This window comes from Mustela putorius, unplaced genomic scaffold, assembly GCF_011764305.1.
Source record: "Mustela putorius furo isolate JIRA1106 unplaced genomic scaffold, ASM1176430v1.1 tig00537227_pilon_pilon_pilon, whole genome shotgun sequence".
Taxonomy (NCBI): domain Eukaryota; kingdom Metazoa; phylum Chordata; class Mammalia; order Carnivora; family Mustelidae; genus Mustela; species Mustela putorius.
Window position 1 is genome coordinate 5,686,343 of NW_025422368.1, and position 22,633 is coordinate 5,708,975.

General features: G+C 43.3%; 1 protein-coding gene across 1 annotated transcript; it reads left to right on the plus strand.

The window, feature by feature from the left end:
* The first annotated feature begins 16,328 nt into the window (after window positions 1–16,328).
* BCDIN3D (BCDIN3 domain containing RNA methyltransferase) lies at window positions 16,329–21,797 on the plus strand. The gene is given in 3 exon segments (XM_004778848.3): window positions 16,329–16,620; window positions 20,499–21,064; window positions 21,066–21,797. Coding segments are annotated over 3 exon segments (876 nt in total). The 5' UTR covers window positions 16,329–16,386; the 3' UTR covers window positions 21,142–21,797.
* The last annotated feature ends 836 nt before the right edge of the window (window positions 21,798–22,633 follow it).

The window sequence follows — 22,633 nt, forward strand, 5'->3', positions numbered from 1 at the left end:
AATCTTGTTCACCCTTGAATTCATGTAACTTAGACAAATAGTCTCAACAGTGGTTTTTGTATAAATGGGGTAATGAATGAACCTGCTCCAATCCTTTTGTTTTACTTGACAGGAAACTGAGGAGCAGAGGTGCCTTGACTTGTCCGAGTTTACACATAAGTTAGTGCCAAGAGTGAGATTAGAAGACACATGGGGGTGATGCTTACATTGCCAAGTTCCTTCAGGGAACTTGGGGCCCAGGGTGCCATGTGGGAGGGGGACACACCACACTGATGCAAAGGGGGAAATTATCTTCACCTGTGACAAGGTTTTGGCATAAATTCAGCTGCAGCAGGGGAAGGAACAGAGCAATGTTTAGGGGACTCTGCAGAGAGAATAAATAACACTTATTAGGCACCCACTGTGTACAAAGCACATCCATAGATTAGATAGGGGAGGGAGAAGACAGCGGTGTTGCAGGATAGAAAACGTAGATGACAGCTCCCGACCACTGAGCTCACGGTCCCAAGTAAATGCTCTTGAAAGCAGGCCTGGCAGGAAAGCAAGTACTGAGGAGATGTGGAACAGTGGCGAGGCGGTGGGGGGCCTCCGAGTCAGGGTCTGAAGCGCATGAAAGGCTGAGCCTGGGCACTGGTGGAAGGGGAGGGAAGGCGGTCCCTGCAGGAGGTGGGGGCTGAGTTGGAAACACCAGGCTCCTCACCTCCTCCTGCTTCCAGCCAGCTCTTCTGTCTGCCCATTCATTCTTCATTAGTTTCCTAGGGCTAGGGTCACAAATTTCCACCAACTGGTGGCTTAAGACCGGAGAAATAAATGATTCTCACATAGTTGTGGAGGTTAGAAGCCTGAAATCAAGGGGTCAGTACGGTTGGCTCCTTTCCGAGGCCCTGAGGGAGAAGCCATTCCAGGCCTCTCTTCCAGCTTCTGGCGACTGCCGCTGTCCTTGCTGTTCCCCGGCTTGGGGCGCCCTCCAATCTCCACCTGTCTTCACACAGTCTTCCCCCACTCTGTGTCTTGAGTCTCCCTCTCCTTTCTCTCATAAGGCTGCCTGTCATGGATTTAGGGCCCACCATCAATCCAGGATGAGAATCTTTCCTCAAGGTTTCAAGGTCTCTCCTCAAAGCCCTATTTCTGAAGAAAGTCACATTCGCAGGTAAAAGGGTGTTAGCACTTGTACCTCTCTTTTTGGGTATCACTATACAACCCACTATACCATCCGTTCCCTTCTGGCAGCTACTGTCTTAAGCGGTGGCCTCCAACCACGTCCCCCCACCCCCATGCCTGGGATGGTCCTCACACCAAGACTCTTCATTCACATTCCCAGGCTCCTAAGTTAAGGCTGGAGAAATTACAGAGCTGAGTGGACTTAATCCAGCTCATAAATATGCCATCTGCTTTCACTCAAGTCCAGCAACTCCCAGCAAATGGGTGTTTGCCCTCTTGCTGATTACATACACACACACACACACACACACACACAGCCAAGTTACTTTCTTCCCAGCCTACTATTCCCAAATCCTCTCCAAGTTCTCTGCTTTCCTTTCTGGGAAAACCTTGCCAAGAGAAGTGAGCCTTATCCTGTCCCTCTCTGCCCCTTTGTTAGCTCCCTTTTCTCCATGCTGAGGTGGCCATGTGCTCCAGCCAAGGCACCCAGCTGAGTCCAGTCTTCCAGCCATGCCCATCAAGAGGCAGCCATGGGAGGGAAGAGGCCATTTTGGAAGTAGAGTCCCTCACTTTAGCTGCTTCAACCCCCGGCCATTTGTGTTTTCCTAGTTCTGGCCCAAGATACCATGAAGCATGGTCTAACCATCCTTGTCCACATTCCTAATCCACATAACCCATGAGCATAATCAAATAGTTGCTGTTTTAGGCCACTGAGTTTGAAGTGGTTTGCTTTGCAGCAACAGATAACTGGAACAGAATTTGGTCCCTGGAAGTGAGACACCGCCATAACCAAACTTAAAACATCTGGCAGGAGATGCCTGACAGGCCTCAATGAGTCCAGTAGGGCAGGCTAGAAGGGTTTCAAGGAGATGGCAGGTGAAAGTTCAAAGGAAAGTTGAGGAAAATGTACTTGGAACCTGGAAGAACAAAGACCCTTGTTGCATCATGATAGAGTTTAGCAAAACTCTTCTCTGCGCCAATGTAAAAAAAAAACAACAAACAAAACAAACAAACAACAACAACAACAACAAAAAAAAACAGAGAAAGTGCCTAATGAATGGAAGGATCTGGCTAAGATTTCCAGGCACAATGTTGAAGGGGCAATGGCTTATCTTGGCTTTGTATCCTAAGAAACAGGTAGTGAGAGGAATACTAAAGAAGGAATTATTCTGTTTTTAAGCAGAATTTAGAGGAGACATAAGAAGCCCCTAGTCTTTTGAGCCAGCAAAGAATTCTCAGAGTAATAAAGGGTCCCATAACAAAAATCAAATCCAAGACACTATCAGGAAAACACAGTCTTCTGGTAAAGATGAGGCCAAAAGTGTGATTACAAAGCCCTTTGTTAAGACCTCAGGAAGATCTAAGATGTTGCCTCATAGAATCTTTCCAACAGATAGAAGTACTCCTAAGAGTCTTAAAGTTGTTTTTTCCACAGCATCTCTGCTAGACAATGGGGCTTCTCCAGAGCTTAAAGATAGTAGTCTTCAGCAGCTTTACTGGGGGTCCAAGACAGAGGAGGCCTTCCCTTAGATTTATGAGTGTGACTTGTCTAATGAAGCTGGTTACTGAGCCCCAGTTAGATTCAGAGAAAAACCACAGAGTTTCTAACTCTGAGTTTTTAACTCAGAGTTTTTTATTCTTTGCGGGGAGGAGGGCACCTGGGTGATGCAGTCAGTTAAGCTTCTGACTGTTGGTTTCTGCTCAGGCCATGATCTCAGGGTCATATAAGGTGGAGCCCCGAATCAGGCTCTGTGCTCAGCACGGAGTCTGCTTGAGATTCTCTTCTCCCTCTGCCCCTTCCTCACCCGCTCTTGGCTTACTCTCCCCCGCACCAATAAATAAATAAATCTTTAAAAAAAAAAAAAAAAGACTTGTACTGGTAGAAGCACCACCAGCTCAACCTGAAAGGGAGAGAAATAATACAAAATGAAGAGGCTGTTGGACCTATGCCTGTCTTGCTATTATACGCTGTGTGTGTATGTGTGTAGGTGGGTGCAGGTAAATAACTTGTCTTTAGTTCAGATTGAGAACAGCCTTTCCTAAGGAACCAAACCTGAGGAGCCTCATATGCACATAGACTTCGTTTAGAAGTGATTCTGGGGGCACCTGGGCGGCTCAGTTGGTTAAGCAACTGCCTTCAGCTCAGGTCATGATCCTGGAGTCCCAGGATCAAGTCCTGCATCGGGTTCCCTGCTCAGCACGGAGTCTGCTTCTCCCACTGACCTCTTTCTTCTCATGCTCTCTCTCTCTCTCACCCTCTGTCTCTCACACACAAATAAATAAATAAAATCTTTTTTTTTTTTTTTTTTTTTTTAAGAAGTGATTTTGGACCTCGAGCCTAAGCCTGGTGTAGTAGGGGAATGAAACTTCGTGGTATCTTGGGAGAGGCACGAGGCCAGAGGGTGGAATGGAACAATTCAAAACAATGAGCACAGTTCTTTGACTAATGGAACATGATGGAAGGGCCACTCTGTGTTCCACGAGTTCTCTGGCCCAGCAATTCTGGCAGAAGTCCTGGTTGCCCCTGGTGGGACCTCCTTGATTCAGAAGCTAGTTCTTCACTGAACCAATCTGTCTGGCACTGGAGTGAAATGCACTGAGTGACCGGACCCAGGCCATACATTCAGCCTGGAGCCACCCTCATGGGCAAGGATAGGGAAAATGAGGGGTGTCTCCCCAAAGGAAAACCAGAGTATGGCTCCCAGGAGAATGTTGAATGTCAAGTAGGCGAGAACAGCACAAATCTACCTTCTTAAGACAGGGAGCCTGTCCTCAGGGAACTCAGCATAACAGTATGGAGATGACAGGGAAGTGACTGTCATGGGGGAGGTGCCACATGAATGTGGTTAGACAAAGAGGTAGGAAAGTCTTCTCCGAGAACTTTGAGCTGGATCTTAAAGGAGGAACAAATTTTAGTCAAGTAGGCTAGAGAAAAGAGGGCCATTCAGAGGGAACAGCTCGAACAAAGGCCTGGTGTGTGCGCGGTGCGGGGGGCGATTGGGGGAAGCCAAATAATTGACACTCTGTGCCTCTTCTAGTGCAATGTACTAACAAGGACACATTCTACTCATGCAATTTATACCAAAAATTCTCAAATCCTGAGTCTTATGAGAAAACACTAGACAAAACCAAATGAGGGTTATTCCACAAGCTAACGCTTCTATTCCTTAAAAATGTTCTGAAATGAATAGGTGGTGGGGATTAAAGAGTACACTTATGATGAGCCTGGAATAACATAGAGTTGTTGAATCACTATATTGTATACTTGAAACTAATATAACACTGTATTTAACTATCCTGGAATTAAAATGAAAAACTTAATACAAAAAGGACCGAAATTTTTTTTTAATGTTCCAAAATGTAAGCTTTTGGTGTTATCTCCAAAGGAGTGTGCCCACTGTTGCATTTCAGTGAGTAATATATTTTTTAAAGATTTTATTTATTTATTTGACAGACAGAGATCACAAGTAGGCAGAGAGAGAGAGAGAGGGAAGCAGGCTCCCTGCGGAGCAGAGAGCCCGATGCGGGGCTCCATCCCAGGACCCCGAGATCATGACCTGAGCCGAAGGCAGCAGCCCAACCCACTGAGCCACCCAGGCGCCCCTCAGTGAGTAATATTTTAAAAGTTGACTTGTTGGGACACCTGGGTGGCTCAGTTGGTTAGACGACTGCCTTCGGCTCAGGTCATGATCCTGGAGTCCCGGGATCGAGTCCCACATAGGGCTCCCAGCTCCACCGGGAGTCTGCTTCTCTCTCTGACCTTCTCCTCACTCATGATCTCTCTCACTGTCTCTCTCTCAAATAAATAAATAAAAAATCTTTAAAAAAATTTTAAAAATAAAATAAAAGTTGACTTGTTTAATGTTAATTAAATATATAGATACACGAATACATTTTACATATACTTAAGAATAAGAAAAAAATCTAGATGGATGGATATACATTAAGAGGTTAATTGTGGTTATCTCCAGGTGGTGAATAAGACTTTAGGTCTTTTCTTGTGGTTTATCTAGATTTGCTAATTTTTATATACTGAAAAATTACAAAATTTGTATAATGAATATACTAAAAAGAAAAATTCAAAGAATAGGGGCACCTGGATGACTCAGTCAGTTAAGTGTCTGACTCTTTTGTGGGTTTTTAAAAGATTTTATTTATTTGAGAGAGAGAGAGAGAGAAAGAGAGAGCACAAGATGAGTGAGAAGCAGACTCCCTGCTGAGCAAGGAGCCTGATGTGGGGCTCCATCCCAAGACCCTGAGATCATGACCCCAGCTGAAAGCAGACACTTAACCAATGAGTTATCCCAGGCGTCTTGCATCTGACTCTTGATTTTATTTTATTTTTTTAAAAGATATTATTTATTTGAGAGGGAGACAGAGAGAGAGCACACATACATGAGCAGGGGGAGAGAGAAACAGACTTTCTGCTGAGCAGGGAGCCAATCCCAGGCTCAATCCCAGGACCCTGAGATCATAACCTGAGCCAAAGGCAGACACATAACCGACTGAGCTACCCAGGCATCCTGACTCTTGATTTTAACTCGGGTGGTGACCTCGGGGTAATGAGTTGGAGCCCCAGATCAGACTCCTTGCTGAGGGAAGAGCCTGTCTGAGATTCCCTCTGTCCCTCCCCCACTTCACACTCAGGAGAGCACATGCTCTCTCTCTCTCTCTCTAAAAGAAAAAAACAGAAAAGAAAAGAAAAGAAAAGAAAAGAAAGAAAGAAAGAAAGAAAGAAATAGGAAGAAATAAAGAAAGACAGGAAGAAAGAAAGAAAGAAAGATAATGTAAGGGCCTACTTAGCCAGAGCGGCCCCACCTCGGTTGAACAGCCATTTTGTTGTTCATGCAGTAAAACTTAAGTTGACTCTGCCCCCCCACCAAGGGGACTTACTTAAAAAACAGGTCCGGGAAACCAGTCCCATGTAACAAAGTCCAAATACAAGGGTGGGTCAGGTCAGATAGAGGTAATAGCCCGAATGCAGGGATGAGTCGGGTCAGGTGGAGACATCCAATCAGTGGGGCACGCATACCGTCTCCCTAGCTACCAAGGAGTGTGGGCCCCACCTTTTGGGCGCCAATTCTGACCAAGGTGATAGGCTAGTTCAAATATCTACTAGGGTAAATTGTAATTCAATTGGCCACCCGTGTGGGCCCTAGCATAACTGTGCAGCTTTCTCTGTGTGCTACAATCTCATTGGCCACCTGTGTGTGGCCAGGCCCAACCACATGGCCTTTGCTCTATAAAAGTTAGTCTGTGAGGCAGGGAGGGGTCGTCCTCTGTAAGGGGCGGCCCGACCAGTCGGTTTGACAGTCGGTTTGATTCTTGATGCTTGGCGCGAAATAAAGCTTTGCTTGACCTTCGCTTTGTATCAGTCTTGCTCCTTTGATCATGGACCCATTACTGGGGGACCCAACAATAGGAAGAGAGAGAGAAAGGCAGGAAGAAAGAAAGAAAGAGAGTGAGAGAGGGAGGGAGGGAGGAAAGGAAGAAAGAGAGAGAGGAGGGAAGGAAGGAATGCAGACCGCAGACCTTCTAAATCATAATCTGCATTTTAACAAAAGGTTAGGGTGACTTATTTGCATATCCATGTTTCAGAAGCCCTATGTAAGGACTTTGGACTTCGTTCTATAGGCACCAGCAAGCTGGCCCTCAGATCGGTCTTCCCTTCCTGTCCTCAGTAGGGAGAGTAGGTGGTTCCTCATCTTCTCTTCCTGGTTTCTTCACCAGCTCCTCTCCTCCACCAATGTCAAAGCAGACCAGGCCTCCTGCTCTGTTCCCTTCACAGACCTTGCCTCAGCCACGTTGCCCTAAACACCCCTCACAAAACCCTTGACTCTTGGGAACCCCTTGAATCTGAAAGATGGTAAATGAAAAGGTAGGATTCAATGATTCTATGAAGGAATGCTTTGCACAGTACGGTGACCTTATGAAACTCATTATACCCAAGCAGGGATACATGTTGAAAATGTACGTACATCCAAATAACATTAAGAAAAACATATAGATGCTAAAGTCCATCGTGAATTAAGAAAAGGAGCTGAGGATGCTTAGAGACATCATTCCTGACCTTTTCTTTGTAATAAGCTGTGTTTTTTTTTTCCCTGACTATAAAAACTAATATGTGTCCATTTTTTTTAAGATTTTTTTATTTATTTATCGGGGGGGGGGGAGCGAGCACAGGCAGACAGAATGGCAGGCAGAGGGAGAAGCAGGCTCCCTGCTGAGCAAGGAGCCCGATGTGGGACTCGATCCCAGGACGCTGGGATCATGACCTGAGCTGAAGGCAGCTGCTTAACCAACTGAGCCACCCAGGCGCCCCTATATGTGTCCATTATTGAAAGCATGGGAAATACATTAGTTTAAAGAAGAAAATAAAAGGGCATTCAGAGGGGAAAACAGAAAGTATTCAAAACAAACTGGGAGAGAGAGGTGGAAGTCCAGGCATGAAAACACACACACACACATGCACACACACACATTCTTCCTTTTCCACCTACTCCCTGGGCGCTTCTGATTTGGTTATATCAATAATTATGAATTATTGATATATTTAATTTGATAATTACGAATTATCAAATATTTACATATTAAGACTATAAACCCTGTTGACCAGGGACTATGTAGTATATGGTGATTATTTTTCCTTTCTTGCACATTTTGCTTTTCTGGAGATGAATCAGATATCGTTGTTAGTTGTTTGTACATTTACTTTCCTACGTCCTTGTTTTTTTTTTCTTTGCCACCTTAAGTGGGTAAATATCATCCCAATATGTTCAAATATATTGGGTGTTCTATCAGTTTCATCTTGTTGACACTATATAGTCTTTCCAAATCTTCGGACTTCTCTAGCCTGCCCTGGTTGTCATGCAGGGGGTCTGCGGGCATCTCCCCTCATCTCCATCCCCAGGAACCTCCTTCACCACACTCCTCTGTTGGAAACCTGCACTCTAGATTCCATGACTTCCCTTTCTTGGGTTTCTACTCGTTTTGGTAGAAAACCTTCCCCAACAACTTCCTGAGAAAGAGTTAATGGGAAATAATAGTGTTGGTTTCTTGAGTGTCTAGAAGCGTCTTCATTTTGTGTTCGCCATTCATCATTTGGCTGTGTGTCAAATGAAAGGCTGGAAAGAATTTTCCTTCAGAATTTCTCTGTCTCCTAAATAAATAAATAACATCTTAAAAAAAAAAAGTTTTATGTTGAAATAATTATATGGGCAGTGAGGTCCCATACAGCCTTCACCAGTTTCCCTCAATGATTCCATCTTCTGTGCTGAGAACGTACTACCCAAACTGGGACATTAACATTGGTATGTGTGTACACAGTTCTGTGACATGTCATCATACATGTAGATTCATGTAACTACCACTGTAGTCAAGACACAGAACCATTCCATCATCACAAACATCTTCCCTGAGCTAACCCTTTATGGTCACATCCACCCTTACCATCCCTAACTAATCAGTTTTCTCTCTTCTATAATTTTTTTACATTTTGCAAATGTTATATAATGGAATTCCATTATATAATGGAATTCCAGTTCTTAACTTGGGGGGGGGGATTTTTTTTTCACACAGCCTAAGGCCTTTAACATCCATTTGAGCTGCTGCATGTGTCGGTAGTGTGTGCTTTTTACTCCTGAGTAAGAGTCCGTACTATGGCTGTGTCACAGTTCACTTAACCATTCACCTACTGAAGGACATTTTGGTTGTTTCCAATTGTTGGCTATTACAAATAAAGCCCTGCGGCGCCTGGTGGCGTAGTCCGTTGGGTATCTGCTTTCAGCTCAGGTCACAATCTCAGGGTCCTAGGATCAAGTCCCTGCATGGGGTTCCCTGCTCGTCAGGAAGTCTGCTTCTCCCTCTCCCTCTGCCCCTTCCCCCTGCTCATTCTTTCTCTCTCTCTTTCTCTGTTGTTCTTTTTCAAATAAATAAATAAAATCTTTTTTTTTAATTACAAATAAATTCTATGAACATTCATGTAAAGGTTTTGTGTGGATATAAATTTTCATTTCTCTAGTATAAATGCCCAGGACTGTGATGGCTTGGGTCGTATGGTGTTTGTTCATATTTTTTCTTTTTTAAACAGATTTATTAAGATACAATTTACATAACATAGAGTTCACCCATTTAAATTATACGATGTAATATTTTTAGTATATTTAGAGTCCTTCCCCTCTTCCCCACTGACCCACAATGGACTGTGACAAAGAGGAAGAAATCAACCTTTATTACGGTAAGGCATTGAGATTTGGGGGTTATTTGCTACAACATTTAGCCTGCCCTAATTTGGCTCCATCTTTGGAGAAACTGCCTTTAACTCCTGGATCTCAGTTTCCTCATCAGATAATGAGGGGTTCAAAATAGGGACTCTCTTAGTTGGGTTTCAACAATAACACTCCATTTATAGAGTCTTGTGTATTGTTTCCAAGTAGTTTCAAACTTTGCAAGAACTAATTATAGAATTTCTAAATTATAATAAGGAGTAAGTTCTCCGTTTACAGATGAGTTGGGTTCCAAAAGTGCAGGTAGGACTCCCTTGTTGGAAGGTTGTTTCTGTGAGAAAATAGATTCAATATTTTAAAATATACACCAACTTCTGCTTAACCCTCAGTTCTAAGGCCCTCTGATCCCCTGGTGGAGGCAGTGAGTGACGTGGAAGAGCAGGGACTGAGCAGAGGCTCTAGGGCATTTGAAAGGGAAAGAAGGGAGGTTAAGATGGACCAGACCACCAGCAAAATACAAATCAAAACCACAATGAGATACCACCTCACACCAGTCAGAATGGCTAAAATGAACAAGTCAGGAAATGACAGATGCTGACGAGGATGTGGAGAAAGGGGAACCCTCCTACACTGTTGGTGGGAATGCAAGCTGGTGCAACCACTCTGGAAAACAACATGGAGGTTCCTCAAAAAGTTGAAAATGGAGCTTCCCTACGACCCAGCAATCCTACTACTGGGTATTTACCCTAAAGATACAAATGTAGTGATCCAAAGGGGCATGTGCACCCAAATGTTTATAGCAGCAATATCCACAATAGCCAAACCATGGAAAGAACCTAGATGTCCATCATCAGATGAATGGATAAAGAAGATGTGGCATATATATGCCACATCCTATATATGCCACATCATATATATATATATATATATATATAATGCAGCCATCAAAATAAATAAAACCTTGCCATTTGCAATGACGTGGATGGAACTAGAGGGTATTATGCTGAGCAAAATAAGTCAATCAGAGAAAGACAATTATCATATAATCTCCCTTATATGAGGAATTTGAGAGGCAACATGAGGGGTTTGGGGTGTAGGGAAGGAAAAAATCAAACAAGATGGGATTGGGAGGGAGACAAACCATAGAGACTCTTAATCTCACAAAACAAACTGAGGGTTGCTGGGGAGAGAGGAGTAGGGAGAGGGTGGTTGGGTTATGGACACTGGGGAGGTTATGTGCTTTGGTGAGTGCTGTGAAGTGTGTAAACCTGGTGATTCACAGACCTGTACCCCTGGGGCAAATAACACATTATATATTAATTAAAAAGAAATGGACCAGACCATGGCCAGGACATCAGCTGCACAAGGTTCCTTAGGAAGCCATGGAAATCATTATACATGTCAATCATTCCTGTCTTGGATATTTCCAATTCTTTATATACACACCTCTGCATTTTAACTATTCTTGTGTATATGTTCTGTGCAGGACAGAGATGAATTTTCCACAGGGCTAATGAAGCTGAAGGTTCAGCAACCTCATTCACACATAGAACACTTCTAAGGCCCTAAAAAATGTGTCTGCGAGGTCATTTGTTTTTGTACAATTTGAAAAAATAAGATATGTTAACTGCAGGTGGTTAAAACTTTGATTTCCCACTTTGATGTCCCTTCCTTCACATTTGCCCTTGTGTTAAATGGCACTGGAATGGTTACAGGCATTTTTGGAATCAGCTAAGGGGAAGCTTAGTTGGAGATACACTCCATGGAAGTCTAAAACTACTTCCATGTATAGCTGAACTTTCACCAGCTGAAGGAATAACTCTAGAAGTCTCTTATCCACCCATGTGCTGACTTACCTCATGTTATAGCCTAAAGATACAAAGCCAGAGTTCAAATCAAGACCTAAACGTGTCCTACATGTAGCATCTGGTACCAGAGGTGTGCAGGAGTGGAGGAAAATAAAGTTTAGAAGATGTACAAAGCAGAAGCTAGTCTGAAGAAAATTTTTCCAATTGTCAGCTGTGCAAAAATATGAACAGAGGATTCTGTCCATATTGACATCTAGTCAAAATAAGTTTTGCCCTGGTGGTAATATACTCAATAACACAGTATATTATTATAAATGTACCATGCATTCTTTTCTCTTTTGATGGGAACTGTTCAAAATACAATTTGTCAGAATTCCTATCTTTATATTTTTTTCATGACACAAACTACCAATATCAAAACAGTTAATAAAAAACCCAAAATACACCAATCATAATGAGGTTCTCAAAGGCAAATTGGGTAGTGAATGTAGTCAATTTGAAGAGTATATCTAAGATTAGTCTTTGCATGGGAAAAATTTTTAAAGCTGACAAATTATCACAAAAAATCCTATAATAATTTGATGAATTAAATGAAAGTCATGGGGCGCCTGGGTGGCTCAGTGGGTTAGCCTCTGCCTTCGGCTCCAGTCATGATCCCAGTGTCCTGGGATTGAGCCCCACATTGGGCTTTCTGCTCTTCAGGGAGCCTGTTTCCCTTCCTCTCTCTCTCTGCCTGACTCTCTGCCTATTTGTGATCTCTGTCAAATAAATAAATAAAATCTTTAAATAAATAAATAAAAGAAGGTCGCACTTGAATATTACCTTTTTCTTACATGTTTGGTTACATACTCTTTGGTGGCTTCTTCATATGGCAATTTTTAGAGATGACAAAAAAGATAATTCAGTCTTTACTTAGCATGGCAGATTAAATTTGCCATTTATTTATTTATTTATTTATTTGGGGAGCAGGGGCAGAGGGAAAGGGAGAGAGAAATGAAAGCCGACTCTGCACTGAGCATGGAGCCCAACGCAGGGCTCAATCCCAAAACCCTGAGATCATGACCCAAGCTGAAACTAAGAGTCGGATGCTTAACCAGCTTCACTATCCAGGCACCCCCAAATTCGCCTTTTATTATTTGATCGTTTGGAATAGTCTCTTTGGGGTTCACAATTTGTTACTGACAATGTCATGTAAATTTCGTCTGTTAGCAAACTGGGGAAAAACTTGATCAGGTTTCTTTGATCTATGAGCTAAAATCCCAGAGCTTTTAAAAATGTGTTTTGTTGTGATTTATTTTCTCACTGTAAATAAATATTCACTTCTACATGTCTCTATATTTGTAATCTTAAAAGTTTTTATTTAAATTCTAGTTAATAACATACCATGCAACAGTGGTTTCTGGAGTAGAATTCAGTGACTCATCACTTATATGCAACACACAGGGCTCATCACAAGTGCCCTCCTTCATCTCCAGCCCCCACCCAGCCCACCACCCACCCACCAAGCACACCCACTTCCACAACTGTATAAGCATCAGGCTCCACAAAACCTGACCAGCTGCAGTGTAAAACATTTTCTCAGGTGCTGCTACAGCTACTTGAGGTGTTGGGCCTGGTGACTCAGGCCCCAAGCCCAGGAGCTGACTTGTCAGGTCATCCTGGGCCAATCAAAAATTAAAAAATGAACCCAGGTTCAAAAAGTCACCAGAGTGGATCAAATTAAAATGTCTCTTTATGGGCTCATCTCTGAGGTATTTTAGGTCCCCAGTAACATTACCAGACCCACCTCTATCTTTGCTTCTCAAGGATCCCTAGATTAAAAGGAGCCTGACATTCCCTATCTAGGCCTAGAGACTCCCGCACGCCCATCCCCGTGAACAGTGTTTTAAACACGCAGAAATATGCCCATGTCCTTAATGTAATCAAACATTTCACTGGCAATAACATATACTGTGTTTAAACAACAACAACAACAACAACAACAACAAAAGGGTGTTTAAAAAAGCAAGGTGATTCTGTCTCCTTGAAAATTAAGGGTGGTCAAGGGTTTGTGCTAGCACCATCTAGTGACAAAAAGAGGTAAGTTTGGCTTACCAAAACCTGTCAAAACACTGGGGAGAGAAATGATACCAGTGGTGCTGTCCCACGCTTTTCTGGAAGCTGTTCAGAGTACTGTGGTTTACTCGATTCCACTATGCCTTTTGGTCTTTAATTTATGACCCCAAATAGATCAGGCAGAGATGGAAGTATGAAGTACAACCTGGGAGGGCAAGAGACAGGGTCCATTTTAACCTCTGATACGCTATCTGTAGGGGTCATACCTCTGTCCCTTAGAAGTTCAGCCAGCCACTGGCTTCATGTAGCAGGAGGCCCTTTAAGATGGCAGGCCAGGTGGGGAGAGGTCAACACAACTCTGCTGACCCCTGGCTGAACCTGTTGCATATTCTGGGTCATCCTGATTTCTAACTGGAAACTGCTCCCTGGGCTAAACCCTCAGTTTCTCTCCTTACCAGCTCTGTTTTATTTTCCTGCCTCTGGCTCAGTCCAGGTTTTGGCCTAACTCCATTCTACTTCGTTTCAGTTTAGCTCCCTTCTTCCTTCCGTTCTAATTTTCCCAAAACAAACCTGGCTTTAAACATGTACTTGTAGCTTTTATTGAGTTTGTTTTTGTTATCCTAGATTTTACTTCATGTGGTAAGTACATTTAATATGGGATCTACCCTCTTAACAGATTTTTAAGTGTACAGCACGATATTGCTATCTATAGGCACAATATTGTACAACAGATCTCCAGGCCTTATTCATCTTGGATAACTGAAACTTGGCAGTCATTGATTAGCAATTCTCCCTATCCCTCTCCCCTCGTCCCTAGCAGCTACCATTATAGTCCTTGTTTCTGTGAATTTGACTATTTTAGATAACTTACATAAGGGCAATCATACAGTATTTGACTTCCATGACTACCTTATTTCACTTAGCGAAATGTCCTCAAGTTTCATCCATGTTATCACATATGGCAGGATTTCTTTCTTTCTTAGGATGAATAATATTCCACTATATATAATGCTACATTTCTTTTATCTATTGATCTATTCAGTGGACATTTAAGTTGTTTCCACATCTTGACTCTTGTGAATAGTGTCGCAATGAACATGGGAGTGCTATTACCTCTTGGAAAACTTTATATAAATGTTTTTGGATAAATACCCAGACATGGAATTGCTGGGTCATATGGTAAGTTCTGTTTTTAATTTTTAGAAGGATTTCCATAGAGGCTGCACCATTTAACATTCCCACCAACAGTGTACAAGGGTTCCACTTTCTCTGCATGTTTGCCAAAACATCTGCCTTGTTTTTGTTCTTCCATAATAGCTATCCTAACATATGTGATGAGATGTCTGACTGTGGTTTTGATTTGCATTTCCTTGATAATTAGTAACATTTGAGTGTCTTTTCATATACCTGTTGGTCATTTATATGCTTTCCTTTGGGGAAATGTCTATTTAAATCCCTTGCCCATGGGCACCTGGGTAGCTCAGTGAGTTAAAGCCTCTGCCTTTAGCTCAGGTCATGATCCCAGGGTCCTGGGATCAAGACCCACATTGGGCTCTCTGCTCAGCAGGGAGCCTGCTTCTCTTCCCCACCCCCTTCTCTGCCTGCCTCTCTGCCTACTTGTGAACTGTCAAATAAAGAAATAAAATCCTTAAAAAAAAAAAATCCCTTGCCCAGGGGCCCCCGGGGTGGCTCAGTTGTTAAGTGGCTGCCTTTGGCTCAGGTCATGATCCCAGAGTCCTGGGATAGAGCCCTGCATGGAGCTCCCTGCTCAGCAGAAAGCTTGTTTCTCTCTCTCCCACTCCCCCTGCTTGTGTTCCCTTTCTCACTGTTTCTCTGTCAAATAAATAAATAAAATATTTTAAAAAATAAATCCTTTGCCCATTTTTAAAGTTATGTTATTAGTTCTTCTGCTATTGAGTTTGAGAGTTTGTTATACACTTTGGAAATTAATTCCTTATCAAATCTATGGTTTGCAAACATTTTCTCCCATTCTGTAAGTTGCCTTTTTACTCTATCAATGGATTTCATTGCTGTGAGTAAGTTTCTTAGTTTGATGTAGTCTCACTTGTCTATTGTTGTCTCTGCTTTTCGTGTCACAGCTGTAAAATCATTGCCAAGATCAGTGTTTCCTTTTTTTTCTACCTATCAAACAGTTTCAGGTCTTACATCTAAATTCTTCATCCACTATTTTGCATACGAGTATCCAGTTTTCCCACCCCCATTTCTTGATACTGAGTTTTCATTCAGCAGATACTTATTGAGCATCTTTGGGCCAGGCATTATGGTACGTACAGGGGATTCAAGGCTGAATAACATAATGGTTGCAAGCACATCCTCTGGAACCAGACTGCCTAGGCTCAAATCCTGGTATCATCATTTCTAACTGCATGACCTTGAGCAGGTTACAAATTAGTGGTACCCCAATGTCCTCATATTTATATAAAAAGGGGGGGGGGTAACTACGGTCTTTTCCTCACAAAATTGATGTGATTATTGAAAGAATATATGTAGAGATCCTAGACGGGTGTCTGGCACCCGATAAGCACTCTCAAGTGCTGGCTCTTAAGGCATTGTCCTTGCCTCTCAAGAAGCTTACAACTTATACTCGCCCCTATCCACCTGACCTACTTGGCAGTCAGGGCCATCTTGCTCTTTTGACACTTCAAATGACCCACAGCTCCCAGCTACCTTTTCCTGGAACCATGAGATGAACAGGGTACAAGTTCCTGTATCACAGATTCCTTGCGTGACTCTGGGTAAGTAATATCTACCCTCTGGGTCTCTCTCCCCTAATGCACTTGTAAAGGAAGGTAGCTGGGCCAAAATTGATTTCCAACATCCCAACAAACTCCTTGTTCTGGTTAGCTCAAGGTGAAACTATGTCAGCTTGGGAAGTCGATTAACCTCTCTGCCTTAGTTTCCTCACCGTAAAATGGGATAATATTAATAACCACCTCCGAGACTGTGCTGATAGTTCAACATGGCAACGCAAACCCGGTTGGCAGCGCTTTCCCAGACAGCCTCAGGTTCAGACCCACCCGCCTCCGCCATTCAACGCATGCGCGCTGGAGTCCCTGCCGCTCGCTAGCCGGTTCCCGACTTCCGGTTCCGCCGGGACCCGGAGGCCAGACCGACTAATGGCGGCGTCCATGGAAAAGACCACCGGGGGCGTTGAAGAGGCCGCGACAGAAGAGGAACCGCGAATTCTGGAACCCGGGGCAGCACCGTTTGGAAACTTCCCTCATTATTCCCGCTTCCATCCTCCAGAAGAACGGCTCCGCCTCCTGCCCCCGGAGCTGCTTCGCCGGCTCTTTCCTCAGAGTTCCGAAACGAGGCCGATCCTGGGGCTCGACGTGGGGTGTAACTCTGGGGTGAGTGACGGGGGCGGGGGCGGGGGCTGAGGTCGGGGAGCTGGGCGGTTGGCTTCCTCCGCTTTCGCTGGGGCTTTGGTTTGGGCGGGGCATTACACCCACCACGACTTTTCCAGAATGAGTTTAAAGGCGTCGCCTGGGCCAACCCCTTGGCTGCAGCTACCGGACCTCCAGGGTCCCACGACTATTTCTCTTAGGAATCGTGGGGAGGAACAATTTTTAACTCCGTTCCAAATTCTGCGTCCCTCTCTTGAGTTCGCCCCCTCACGGCCAAACCTCATGTGGGTAGGGCCACCGTATTTGGGCTTCTGGCATTTGCCTTCTGTCCAGCGTGGCTGGCGACCTGGCTTCAGAGTGGGGGCTTCCTGAGACCCACCTTTGGGATCACAGGGTTGGGATTGGTTTCTGGGGAGAGGTGAGCCGAGGTGAAAGAATCATGTCTGGAATTTATTTTTATTTTTATTTTTTTAAGATTTTATGTATTTATTTGACACAGAGATCACAAGTAGGCAGAGAGGCAGGCGGGGGCGGGGAAAGCAGGCTCCCCGCTGAGCAGAGAGCTCCACGCCGGGCTTGATCCCAAGACCCTGAGATCATGACCTGAGTTGAAGGCAGAGGCTTTAACCCACTGAGCCACCCAGGCGCCCCTCATGTCTGGAATTTAGATTCGGGTACCATATAGTGTAGGATAGACACTGGAGCCAAGTGGATATTTATTTAAAAAGCAGTGTGTTGACCGAGTACAGTGGAGAGGATGAGAGGGAGAATACAGCTTCCTGGCGGAGGAAGGCATTGCCACGTCTTCTTACCACAAAGTATTCTTAGGCATAGAGTGATTATAGTGAAATCACGTCCAGAATATCAAAATGTATCTCAGACACCTATCTGTAACTACTAGCATATCCTAAAGGAACAGACTTTCTAACCCTATGATTGCAAATCACAGGCATGTAATAAAAAGTAAGCCTCTATTCCTGACCCTAAATTCTTCTTTCCCCCTACATAGTGGCACCCGCTCTTTATAATTTCTTGGGTATGCATCCAATGTTAACACAAGCATTTATGTATGTATAAATATCCCACCTCTTTTAGCTTTATACATAGTAACACACTTTTTCACCTTGCTTTTCACTTGATAATTTGGAGGTCACCTATGTCACTACATTTTTTTAGCAGCTTCAAAATTGTATGGATGTACCATAATTTATAGGGTGCTTTATTCACATTTCTAAAACTCCCAGGTCCCACTCTGGACTGATTGAGGATCTGGGGTGATTGAGCCCTTGAGTCTTTTTTTTTTTTTTTTTTTTTAAGATTTTGTTTATTTATTTATTTGACAGAGAGAGAGAGCGCACAAGCTAGGGGAGCGACAGGGAGAGGGAGAAGCAGGCTCCCCTATGGACAGAGAGCCTGATGTGAGGCTCCATCCCGGGACCCTGGGATCATGATCTGAGCCTAAGGCAGATGCTTAACTGACTGAGCCACCCAGGCACCCCTGTATTTTCTTTTTTAAGCTTCTTGGGTGTTCTGAGATTGGGGAATTGAGGATGGAGAGGGTGAAGAGATGTGGAGAAGGGACTGATGTGACAAAATGACTAGTCAAATTGGCATACCCAAGATCATAGAGGAAGAGGGAGTAAACAAAGATAGAAGCATACAAATGGGGAGAAAATTAAGCAGCATAGTATAGGACCTTCCTACTCAAAATGTGGTCCTTTATCTGTAGCATCAGTATGACTTGGACACTTACTAGAAATGCAGACTCTCAGGGTGCCTGGGTGACTCTGACAGCTAAGAGTCCGACTCTTGGTCTCAGGTCAGGTCTTGATCTCAGGGTTGTGAATTCAAGCCCCACATTGGGCTGTATGCTAGGTATAGAGCCTACTTAAAAAACAAACAAACAAAAAGACCAAAAAAACCTAGAAATACAGGGGCACCTGGGTGGCTCAGTGGGTTAAGCCTCTGCCTTCGGCTCAGGTCATGATCTCGGGGTCCTGGGATCAAGTCCTACATTGGGCTCTCTGCTCAGCGTGGAGCCTGCTTCCCCTCTCTCTCTGCCTGCCTCTCTGCCTACTTGTGATCTCTGTCAAATAAATAAATAAAATCTTAAAAAGAAAAAACAACTAGAAATACAGAACCTCAGTTCCCCTCCCCCACAGTCTACTAAATCAGCATCTTTAATAAGATCCATAGGTGATATGCATGTCATTAATTATTAATACACATATTAAAATGTGAGTAGCCTGGTATAGAGGAAAGAACCTAATGTAGCCTAAATCATTCCATATACTAACTATGTGACATTGGACAATCATTAGCCTCTGAATCATAATTTTTAAAATGTAGAATTTTTTGTGAACTATGCCACACAAGCAGAAAACATAAATTTATACTTTATGAATCATTATAATGTTGACGCCTTTATGACAGTTGTCCAGATCAAGAATAAAACATTGTCATAGGAATCCCTCATATCACTACCCCTGTTCATAAACCCCCCTCTCCATCCAGAGGTAAAAACTAGTCTGGCATTTATTATTATTTACTTACTTTTCTTTTCTTTCCTTTTTTTTTTTTTTAAGATTTTATTTATTCATTTGACAGACAGAAGTCACAAGTAGGCAGCGAGGCGGGCAGAGAGAGAGAGGAGGAAGCAGGCTCCCTGCTGAGCAGAGAGTCTGATGCAGGGCTCAATCCCAGGACCCCAGGATCATGACCTGAACCGAAGGCAGAGGCTTTAACCCACTGAGCCACGCCAGTGCCCCACTTGCTTTTCTTTATAGCTCATTATTTTTGTATCCCTAAGCAATGTAGTTTAATCTTGCCCATTTTTGAACTTCATATAAATGGAAGGTTGCCATGTATTTTATTTTGTGTCTTGCTTTTTCACTCAGCATTGTATATTTGTGAGAGTCATCTATATTGATACACTGAGCTGAATTCCTTCATTTGTAACTGCTATTTAGAGCACCCTAATTAATATACCACATTTATTTATCCATGCTGCTATTATTGGACATTAGGAGTTTTCCCGCCACACTTTCTTCACCTGCAGAAAGGGCATGAATATTTTCTTTACAGAATTGTTGCACAGAGCAAATGAGGTGATACATAAAAATGCCTTGAAAAAGTGGATTAGAACAACACAAATTTGAATTGGTTATAATGGTTATAGAAGTCATCATTAGAGAAGGGAGATGGTGACTTGTTTACAAGTCAGAAAGGTGCTGAGTTGGTGAAAATCACAAATCATTAGACTTGGCTAGAAGGAAGATCAGCAGGGACTTTGGGGAGTAATGGGTGCAGAAGCAAAGGAAATCCCAGAACGGGTGGTGAAGCATAAGCCAGGTAATAATATTGAGGCTGTAGAGTGAAGGCTAAATAAGGAATCTTTGGAATCCAGACTTACCCAACCACAAGTCTGAAAAGCAGATTTTTGTAATACGGTGCTTGCTGTGTTCTTCACCTTCCTGATAAGGAACACTGGTTATTACCTTGGAACTCTTTGTTCTTCCCTGGGATCTGAGATACCAAAAAAGAAAGGAGAAAAAAGTGAGTTTACCAGCATATTACTTAAGCTGGAAAAGACTGCTCTCGGCTCCTTTTTTCACTCATTTGGGTGTAACTTTAAGCCATACAACCCAATGTACCATCAATGTCAGGAAAGTATAGAGAGGTACATTATAGCCGGAGACCCCTGGAGGGTGCTGAGAATCTGCTCTGTGGAAAACTTTCTTGGCAACCTCCTTAGTCTAGTAGCTTCACATCCTATAAAGCCAAGAGTATGTAACAGTCTGATGGGATGATGAGAAATAGAGGTTTTTCTTCTATTCACTGGTTGAGAGCTGCAATGACAAAGCTCTTCTGGATTTCTCTAGGATCTGAGTGTGGCTCTATACAAACACTTCCTTTCCCTACGTGATGGGGAGACCTGCTCAGATGCCTCAAGAGAACTCCACCTACTCTGCTGCGACATAGATCCAGTCCTGGTGGAGCGAGCTGAAAAAGAATGCCCTTTTCCTGATGCCCTGACCTTTATCACCCTGGACTTTATGAATCAAAGGACCCGGAAAGTTCTCTTGAGCTCTTTCTTAAGCCAATTTGGACGTTCAGTTTTTGACATTGGCTTCTGCATGTCAGTAACCATGTGGATTCATCTGAACCACGGGGACCATGGCCTGTGGGAGTTCCTGGCCCACCTTTCCTCCCTTTGCCACTACCTCCTTGTGGAGCCACAGCCCTGGAAGTGTTACCGGGCAGCTGCACGGCGTCTCCGGAAGCTGGGTCTTCATGATTTTGACCACTTCCGTTCCCTTACCATCCGAGGTGATATGGCCAGTGAGATTGTGCAGATCTTAACCCAGGACCATGGCATGGAATTAGTTTGCTGCTTTGGCAACACCAGCTGGGACCGAAGCCTTCTGCTCTTCAGGGCAAAAGAAACCAGAGACTCATCCAATTCCTGAATTACTGACAGAGGAAGGGAAAGAAAGGAATAGATTAGGCTACTGGAGACAGTGAGATGGGACAGTGGGAAGACCAGGAAAGAGGTATTGAAAGGGCGTTTTACTCAGAATTAAGTTAACTTAATTCATGATTGTGAGGCAGCCTCAAAAGGTGGCAGAAGCTTTTGGCAAATGTGCAGGACATGCATTTGAAAGAATCAGTATCTATTTCCTACTGTTTGAGTTCATCCTGGAAGGATTACTGTGGAGCAATGAGCTGGGCTGTCCAGATTGAGATGGCCTAGAGAAAGTGATCATGGTTCTAGGATATGGAAGGGGCTGCTTTTAATGGTTTGAGACGTAGACCAGGCTAGCCTTAGAATGTGTCAGGTCCATGGGCAACTTGAATCCAATCTGGCTTCTTCAGGCATTTCTGAATTTATTCACCCTGCCTTTAGGCAAAACCTCACAATACAATCTGGAAAGAAGAGTCACTGGCCTGGCTAAAGGAGAGGCTTGGTAAGAAAAACATCTTATCTTTCCAGAGCAGGTCAAGTGTCCAACATGCTCTGGCTCAGCACAGCAGGTAACAGATACTGGCCAAAATGAACTGACTAGCATTTATAAAATGTTTAAAAGATTTAAATTATGAACCCAATATCCAGCTGGTCCAAAAGAAATTAATGAAGTGGGATTGTATAATTATGTATAATAAAAGTGACTTGAGTATGATTGAGAATGTCCTGTGATTCTGGCATTGGTAGGAAACTTCTGCTTTTAACCACTCCCATCCAGGGAAGGTTTCAGCTAAGAAAAAGAACCTCACCCAAGCTCAGAATGGAAAATACGCCAGAGAGTAAGTTAATTCAGGACTTTTTTCGTTAGCATCCTCTGCCAAAGCATACCAGTATAGGGGTGGGAATATGTGCAGGGAAGCAGGCATAAAATGCAGTCTACAGTTGGATGACTTCAGCATAAATGCTGTGGAATTGGTGTCAATGATGTCTGTCAGGTTTTTGACACCTGTGACTTGAGTCCAAGGGAAAGTGGAAGATGGAGAAAGATTTGTTTGGTGGAGAGAAGATGAGAAAACAAAATATAGCTAAGAAGGGAGACTAGATTGATGAGCTTCAAAATCCTTAAGGTCCTATTATTTTCTGAAGTTATAGAAGGAGGAGTAGGGAATAAGAGAGTCTGAACCACCAGTTCGACATTGGATCTCTTGCTGGAGAAGTTAGAAAAGTTCCTGCTAGAGAATTTGAGCTTTATACATGACAGAGCAACAACTAGTGCAGTCCCTAAACAGCAGAACAGAACCAAAACCTTCATTTAGGAAAACCAGTTTTTCTATTTTGTGCAGGATAATTATGTGGTTGGTGCCATTTCCAATCTCAGACTCCAGTACTACTTTTCAATCTTTTTATATTCCAGTTCCTGATCACTTTCACCCTAGTGACTCTTCTAGACTTTTACCCTTCTACAGGTTCTTGACTATATCCCAGCTCCATTCATCTATGCAGATGACCTTAGCCACCAACCAGCGCCATTCTTGTTTGTTGTGTCAGAAA